This window comes from Dama dama, chromosome 20 (genome assembly GCF_033118175.1).
Source record: "Dama dama isolate Ldn47 chromosome 20, ASM3311817v1, whole genome shotgun sequence".
Classification (NCBI taxonomy): Eukaryota; Metazoa; Chordata; class Mammalia; order Artiodactyla; family Cervidae; genus Dama; species Dama dama.
In genome coordinates, this window is record NC_083700.1 from 24,568,238 (window position 1) to 24,577,120 (window position 8,883).

General features: G+C 43.0%; 1 protein-coding gene across 1 annotated transcript; it reads left to right on the forward strand.

The window, feature by feature from the left end:
• The first annotated feature begins 1,771 nt into the window (after positions 1-1,771).
• LOC133040169 (disintegrin and metalloproteinase domain-containing protein 30-like) lies at positions 1,772-3,913 on the forward strand. The gene has a single exon (XM_061119923.1). The coding sequence runs from the start codon at positions 1,772-1,774 to the stop codon at positions 3,911-3,913; it is 2,142 nt and encodes a 713-aa protein (XP_060975906.1).
• Positions 3,914-8,883: the final 4,970 nt, after the last annotated feature.

Genomic DNA, 8,883 nt, shown 5'->3' on the forward strand with positions numbered 1-8,883 from the left:
GCTCAGCAACTGACTTGACTGGGAACCTGAACCTTCAGACTGGTGCTTAACCCTTCCGTTCAGTTCAGTTGCTCAGCCGTGTCTGACTCTTTCTGACCCCATGCAGCATGGCAGGCCTCCCTGTCCATCACCAACTCCCGGAGCTTACTCAAACTCATGTCCATCAAGTCGGTGATGCCATCCAATCATCTCACCCTCTGTCATCCCCTTCTCCTCCTGCCTTCAATCTTTCCCAGCATCAGGGTCTTTTCCAACGAATCAGTACCTTAACCATTACTGTCTACTAATTACACTCAGGGCTTCTCCTGCCTGCCAGCCAGGTCATCTCCACAGTACCCAGGCCTCTTCCTTGGCTGCCCCCTGAGGGGGACCGTTTGAAGGGATTCCCCATCCTCTGCTGGAAGCTGAGTATGGCTGTGTTCTGGCGCTTTCTCACAATACAGGAGAATGGCACCTTAAAAATCTCCATTTCCTGAGAAGATCTTGCCATATTCTCCATAGGTGAAGTCTACTTGTTTTGGTGTTTCTGCTTCACTAAGTGTCTGGACCACAATACAGAAGCCAGAAGTGTGAATATTCTTTTTAATTCTTGCTTCTTTCATGTTGGGAGAAGCCATTCAATCATATATGTCCACAGGGTGCACATCTGTCCATCCCCAGAGAGACGGCAGAGGTAACTGATAAAGACTACAGGTTGTGGGGAGGCGTGACTGCCTAAGTGTGTGTGGCAATTGTGCCACCTAACATCACCACATGAACAAAAGTAGAGTTTCATTTTTCTCAAGTGTGGAGTATCCATGACAATAACATCTGCAAACTAGGCTTCTTTGTGATGAGTTAAGGAGCTGATTCATGCAAAGAGCTGAGAACAGTGGCTGATACACCGTAAACCTTCCACAATAACTATGTATTTTATGGGCCCATAGTCCTTTTCTGGTACACAAACAACATTGCTTGCCTGGATTGTTACAAGAGCATCTTAACTAGTCTCCCAGATGCAAGCCTGTCCTACTTTTTAACGTTTTCCTGTAATACAACTGGAATTGATTTTAGTCTTCCTGGATCCTCCTAGTACTTGACTGTTCCTAGACTCTCCATCCAAATAGCATACCCACACCAAAAATCACGCTGATCCCTAAGGACACACAGTAGAAAGAACCACCCAGCAAAAATGAACTTAGAAATGTCCACTTGCCTGAAGCCAGGTGGGACATGAGTTGGGACATGAGTCAGCTCTGATTTTCTCAGACTCTGGTGGTCCTCTAGTTGACTCCAGGCATCCTTCTCTTTGCCGCAAGAGACTCCCCGTGAACACTGAAAATGGTGTAACGGTGAGGTGGGCACAGCACCTGTGAAACAGCCAAATCAGCCCATGGGAAAATGAGGCGTGTCCTGAGGCCAATAGAAACAAAAGAAATAGCCCAAGAGGCGGTGAGCCTTTGTCAAGTTCTCTGTTGTTCTTCTTACTCTTTAGTCCCTTTCCCTTTAAGCAGCCTTTTCATGTGATTCTCGCGCACCTTCCTTGGATTCGTCCACGTGCGCCCAACGGCACCGCCCAGAAAACGAACTAGATGCGTTGGGCGGGGCGTGCACCTGCAGGGGAAATCAGCGAGCCTCAGCCTGACCCAGCTTGGCCCAGGGCTGCGCTCCCACGCACCGGCGGGCTCCGCACGCCACGCACTGCTGCCCGCGCCTCTAGCGGAGGTCCCTGGAAGGCTGACTCGCAAGGCCACAGTGGCAGGGGCTGACTCACGGGGGGACAGGCTGTGCCATGAGGTCAGTGAGGCCCTGCCTCTCCCCGGGCCGGTCGCTACTCCTGGCGGTGCTCCTGGTTGACTCTGTTGGCAAGGATTTAATTTTTCACCCGGAGTGGGGCTTTGACTCCTATGAAATCACCATTCCCAAAAAGCTGAGCTTCCGTGGAGGGGAGCAGGGGACGGCCAGGCACGTGTCCTACCTCCTGCAGGTAAAAGGCGAGAACCGCGTCCTCCACCTGTGGCCCAAGAGGTTTCTGTTGCCTCGGAATCTGCAAGTTTTCTCCTTCACAGAACAGGGGAGACTCTTGGAAGATCACCCTTATATACCCAGCGACTGCAACTATATGGGCTTGGTTGAAGGAAATCAGGATTCTGAAGCTACCATAAGTACATGCATGGGAGGTCTCCGAGGCATCCTGAAAATTGATGCCAGTTATTACCAAATCGAGCCCCGCAAGCCTTCTTCCAATTTTGAACACGTGGTATACCTCCTGGAGAAAGAGGAGGAATTTCCTAATCAGATCTGTGGCTTCACTGATGATGAAACAGTAGAGCAGATGGCCCAGCATGAGAACATGGCTAGGACACCGGACTTAACTGACTTATATACACATCAAATGTACATGGAATTAGCCCTGGTCTTTGATAACAGTAGGTATTTATTTTCAAACTCCAATCTTACTCAAGTCATAAATGATGCCATTCTTCTGACTTCTATTATGGACTCTTACTTCCAAGATATCCGTCTGAGAATACATCTATTTAGTGTTGAAGTATGGACAGATAAAGACAAAATCAGAGTTAATTTTACAAAGATAGAGCAAGTTTTAAGCCAGTTTTTGGTGTACCGAACAAGTGTACTAAACACTCGGATCCCAGTAGACTGGGTACACCTATATCTTAAAAGAACTTTTTCAGATTTACTTGCACAGTCTGGGGGACATGTGTGTAGTCAGTTTTATGCTGGCTCTGTAAGTGTCTTTCAAGATGTAAATATCCTTGCACCTGCCACTTGGTCAGCTCATGTACTGGGACATGGTGTGGGAATGCTACATGATGAAGCATACTGCCAGTGTAAGGGAAGGTATAGTTGCATCATGGGTACTGGGCGATATGGGTTTAGTAATTGTAGTTATGCCCATTATTTTGCACACATATATAAAACTTCAAGTGCAAGGTGTCTAACTAATCTCCCAGGCCTAGGCTACGTGCTTGAGAGATGTGGAAACAAAATTGTGGAAGAGAATGAGGAATGTGATTGTGGTTCAACAGAGGAGTGTGAAGAAGACAGGTGTTGTCAACCAGATTGTAAATTCAAAGAAGGAGCCAATTGTAGCACTGGACTTTGCTGTCATGACTGTCAGTTTCGTCCATCTGGATACATGTGTCGGGTGGAAGAAAATGAATGTGACCTTGCAGAGTACTGCAATGGGACCTCAGCTTTCTGTCCAAGTGATACTTATAAGCAGGACGGAACCCCTTGCAAGTACAAAGCCCGTTGTTTCAAACAGAGTTGTCAATCCAGGTATATGCAGTGCCAAAAAATTTTTGGACTTGATGCCAAAGATGCTCCTCATCAGTGCTATGATGCAGCAAATTTATTAGGTGACCAATATGGGAACTGTGGGATTTCAGGACTACGTGCATTTCGAAAGTGTACCAAGCAAAATTCAATATGTGGCAGGCTACAGTGCATAAATGTTGAAACCCTCCCTGATATGCCAGATCATACTATCCTAATATCCACTCATCTGCATGAAGAAAATCTCATGTGCTGGGGCATTGGCTATCATCTAGCCATGGTACCTATGGGGTTACCTGACCTGGGTGTGATAAATGATGGTACCTCCTGTGGTAAGGAGCGGGTATGTTTTAATAGAAGATGTGTGAATAGCTCAGTCCTGAAATTTGACTGTTTCCCTGAGAAGTGCAACCGCCGAGGAGTTTGCAACAATAACAAAAACTGCCACTGCATGTATGGTTGGGCCCCTCCGCTCTGTGAGGAGGTAGGATATGGAGGAAGCATTGACAGTGGGCCTCCAGGACCACTACGGAACGAGGTGTCTGCCTCACTTGAGGTTGTGATTCTTATATTAATGCGCCTTGTTTTCTTAATTATCTCAGTGATTGTTGTGTTTTACAGGAAAATCCTATAGAGCTTATGAATCTAAAAAGAAACATCACTAATTAATGCTGGAGCAGAATAATTCAAGACAAAAACATGTCAAGAAACAAAAAAAGTACTCAGGCAATACACAGTCACTATTTATTACACAGAGTCATAAATTAAACAAGCTTCTCCTTTATCCATAGAGTTCTTCCTTCTTCCTACTATTCCTTCACCTAATTTTCTTTGAGGTTTTGATCAGCAAATAAAAGGTATTTTTAGTTTAGAAACAAATCAGTGCATTTTACTTTCTTAGCTTTCTTGTTTTTGATCAAGTTGTGAATATTCTGAAAAGAACACCCTAGTGGCTTTCTGAATATTAGTATTGTGAGCTTTATAGAGTTACAGTGGATTTCAGGGTAGAGTCCTGTGTCTGTTTTCAGCAAACAAAGTCATAGTCTCCCTTTCCCTCTGACTCCCTCAGGATCATCAGTGACATCGTCTGTGTCTGTGCTCCATGCTGATCTATAAATGGTGGCTACCACATTTTTAAAATATATATAGAAAGCCATAGTTTAAAAGGCTCAGACAGTAAGGGATCTGCCTGCAATGCGGAGACCCAGGTTCAGTCCCTGGGTCGGGAAGATCCCCTGGAGAAGGGTTGGCTATCTACTCCAGTATTCTTGCCTGGAGAATCCCAGGCAGGCTACAGTCCATGGGGTTGCAAAGAGAAACAGCTGAGCAACTAACACACACACAGTTTACAAGGGAAGGACCTCAGTTAAGGATCTTCCCCTGCTATAGTCACTGTGTGGTTCACTGTAGCTCGGTTTACATGTAGTCTCTGACTTATTATTTGGATTGACCTCAGTTCGGTGGGGGGCTTCCCAGGTGGCACTTGTGGTAAAGAGTCTGGCTGCAATGCAGGCGATATGGGTTTGATCCCTGGGTTGGGAAGATTACCTCGAGAAGGAAATGGCAACCTGCTCCAGTGTTCTATCTGGAAAATTCCATGGACAGAGGAGCCTGGCAGGCTACAGTCCATGGGATTGCAGAGAGTCAGACATGACTGAGCGACTAAGCCCAGCACTCTGATCTACCATAACTCCTGAAGTGCACCACAGTCTACGAAGGATGACAAGACCCAGCAGGGTCCTGGTGGAAGAATCCTGTGCTTTGGGTTTCTGCTTGCAGGGAAAAGTCTTTTGTGAATATGTGCTGGGGGACATCTGGCCTTAGGTTTGCCACACCCCTAAAGAGAGCAGAAGGCAGTGAGGAATACCATTCATCCCAAGTACACCCATGTCTGCTTCCAAGTACCCTTCTGCCTCGTGCTTTGGCTGGAGGAGAGGAGGACTGAGTGGCCCCTTCAGAGGAGTCGGTGACCATATCTTGTTCATCATCCCAGCCCTGTGACAGCCCGTGTTTTGGTCTTGTTCTGGGCTGAGCCCTCCTGCTGTTCCTTCAGCTTCTGCAGGGCTCCTCCTTCCCCAGGCAGCACTGCAGGTCAACCATACCCCACTTCAGACTCTTTTCTTAGCCACGTAGTTCTTCTAACGAAAGAAGTTGCAGGAGGTTCATGAAAAAGAGTGTCCCCTTTGACTGTTTGGGACTGATAAAACTATGGCTATAATACTGATAATGTTGGCTACCATTTCCTGAATGTTCAATCTGGCCAGGCAATACTCCACACACTTCACCAGTGTCAATGTGCATAGTCCTGAAAGTAACTCTGTGAGGTACCTACCTCAGGTACCTACCTTTTCATTTTCTCATTTTTCAAAGCACATTTGAGGACAATGAATTTAAATAAAATGCTCAGGATCGCATAACTAATAATGACATTATTCAGTATAGCTTTATATGAATATTAGGAAGTTGAATTTAGGGAGGAGAGTTTGTTTAAAAACATAAGGTTGTTTAAACATAATTTTAAATTTTTAATTGTGATAAAAATGTACAAATATATAAATTTAAAGTGTACTACATGGAAATTTAATATACATAAATGTTTTAAAATTTTTAATTGTGATAGAATGTACAAACATATTTAAAGTACACTACATGAAAATTTAATATGCATAGATTGTAGCATTACTACTAAGATCAAGATAATTAACACATCCATCACCTCACCTGGAAAGAACCAATAGGATAGTCCCTGTCATAAACCCCCCAGAAAATTAAAAATGAGGAAAATACATCTCAGTTCAATTTATGAACCTATTATGACTTTGTTAGTAAAATTCCTAGCAGGACAGCACAAGTAAGAAAAATTATATATCATCTTATCTATAAACATAGAGGGAAATGTATAAATCATTTCCAAGCTGAAACTAGCAATGAATATTATATAAACTCATCATGACCAGGATTTTTCTTCCTCAGGAATATAAGAATGGTTAACATTAGTAAATCAATGAATAGATGGCATCACCTTTGGAAGATTGATACAATCATGTGAATAGACTCAAGACAGTAAGAGGTAAAATTAAATCTTTGTGATAAAAATTATTAAATCTCACATCAATTTAGAAAAGAGAGGAACTGCCAAAACTAATAAATGGTATCTACCACCATCTACAGCAAAATAATAATGATGAACTTATAAACAGGTATAAAACAGATGCCAACCACATATGTTCTATTCAACTTGACCTGGAAGTCCTAGTTTTAGCCCTGAAAACAAAACAACAACAATGACAATCACTACTTATAGACCATCTGGTCATATACACAGAAAGTCAAAGAGATAGTATAGACTATTAGAACTTTCTGCCGTTAACAAGGAGAAGATAAAGTTTAAAAATTGTGATCTTATGGTGTTTAGATAATTCTAAGTAAGATCTGAAGGACATTACATGTGGTTGTGGAGTACTGGAGTCTATCTACCCATGTCAAGTGAGAAAAACTGGGTTTTTGAGGGGTATGGATTTGGAGATCTCTGTTGATCTAGGGAAGAACATTGATGGAGGAAAAAAAATGGGTTTCAACTATTCCACTTGTGCCTCAGGAAGAACTACCCTGAAAGCATGCAGTCCTCATTCCAGCCTCAAATATTTTGGTGACAGCAAATTGAGCTCTAACTTGAATTCTGTAATCTTGCCTGTCCTGACTGGCAAATATAAAACTCTTTAGAGCAGATTGTGTAGATTATCAATTTATTACCAGTTAGCTCTACTATCACCCTTTCTGCCTATTCTGTGCAAATGGATCTGGGCTTTTAAATATCTTAGCTTTATTAGCTGGCACTATGCTATCCTTTTTCAGGAGAAGGTGCTAGAGAGAAAATTTAAGAGAGATTTGCTTTCTGTGCTCCAGTGACTCCCTACACAGCCTCCTCTGGCCAAGTAAGTAGTTTCCCAAGTGCCAGGCACCTGAAGTGTAGACTGCCTCTAAAGTGTCTGGAGTCTGCAGTGTAGGCAGCCAGAGGCATCCAGCAACTAGCATTAATAGCAATTCCAGGAACCCACATTTCCCCAGGTGGTTCTGTAGTAGAGCGTGATGGAATGCCCCAGGGATATACCTTCCCATGAACAACTTTCTCCAGTGCCCTGCAGTGCCTCAGTGAGACACCTTCCTGTGATCAGCTCTCCCCAGGACCTTAGACGGTGGACTTCTGGCAAGACCCACCGGAGGGGTTCTCAGTGATTTCTCTGCTGTTCAGTTGGGCTATGCCCTCCAAGAAGACCTGGATCTCAGTCCTAAGCAGAGGTTAACTTTTCTGGCCTTGGATGCTAAAATTCACCCCTACGGGTGGTGGCTATATCATAAATCATATATTTTATCATACATTTTATATCAACAGTATCCACTACTGTTACTGAACTCAGGTCCAGCTTCTTGCTGCTCAAAAGTCAATACCTGAAAGAGAAGCAAATGGTGGTAAAAAGGAACACTGCTTTTAATCAGAATGCTGGCAGTCTTGGGAGAAGATGGATTCACATCCCAAGACCAACTCCAAAGAGTCTGCTCAGCCATGAAAGCTTTTAAGAGGAAAAGGGAAGTAATCTCATTTAATCGTTGAGGTAGGGGTTCAGAGTCTCACCAGCCCCTTGTACGTGCAAGCTTGTTGACTTCTTGTGATCTTTCCTTAGATGAGAGCTTGTTCACACAGTTTGTTCACAGGTTTGCTGAAGAGAAACTAGGGAAGAGATCTGGTCATGCTAATTACCTATTCTTTATTTCTACTTCTTTGATCTATGGAAAGAACCAACAGGTTAGGCAAAGCAATCTGTGATCAAAAGATTGGAAAGATACGCTAAGGTTATAGTGACAAGATGAGAGGGGCCTCTTTCAGAGAACCCTTTCCTGCAAAGAGCTCTTTCTGACCAAAAGCTGCTTACACTACTACAAAATATTTAGATTTTATTTATATTTTAATAGCTAATCTCTTGTTATTTCAATCTCCTGTTACAGTTAGTAATTATTTTTTCCTTTTTTCTTTCTTTTTAACTGCTATGTATTCGATGTAAAATATTATGCAAGTTTCAGGTGTACAACATAGAGATTCACAATTTTTAAAGGTTATAGTACATTTATGGGCTTCCCTGGTGGTTCAGACAGTTCTATAATGCAGGAGACCCAGATTCAATCCCCGGGTTGGGAAGATCCCCTGGAGAAGGGAATGGCCATGCACTCCAATACTCTTGCCTGGAGATTTCTGTGGACAAAGGAGCCTCATGGGCTACAGTCTTTTGTAGTTATTAGAAATGTTGGCTATATTTCTTCTGTTGTACTACATATTCTTGTAGTTTATTTATTATATATATAGTAGTTTTTACCTCTTAATCCCTGTCCCCAGTCTCACCCCCCACCACACCACCAATTTTTCTTTCCCCCAGTGATAACCTCTGGTTTGTTCTCTTTATCTGTGAGTCTATTTCTGCTTTGTTTTATTCACTAAGTATATTTTTCAGATTCTACCTATAAGAGAACATCTTTTTCTGACTTATTTCACTTAGCATATTACCCTCCAAGTCTATTCAGGTTGTTGAAAATGACATTTTATTCTTTTTA

What these genes read in the sequence shown, in the direction of transcription:
- LOC133040169 (XM_061119923.1), top strand. Translation starts at nt 1,772, where the DNA reads ATGAGGTCAGTGAGGCCCTGCCTCTCCCCGGGCCGGTCGCTACTCCTG.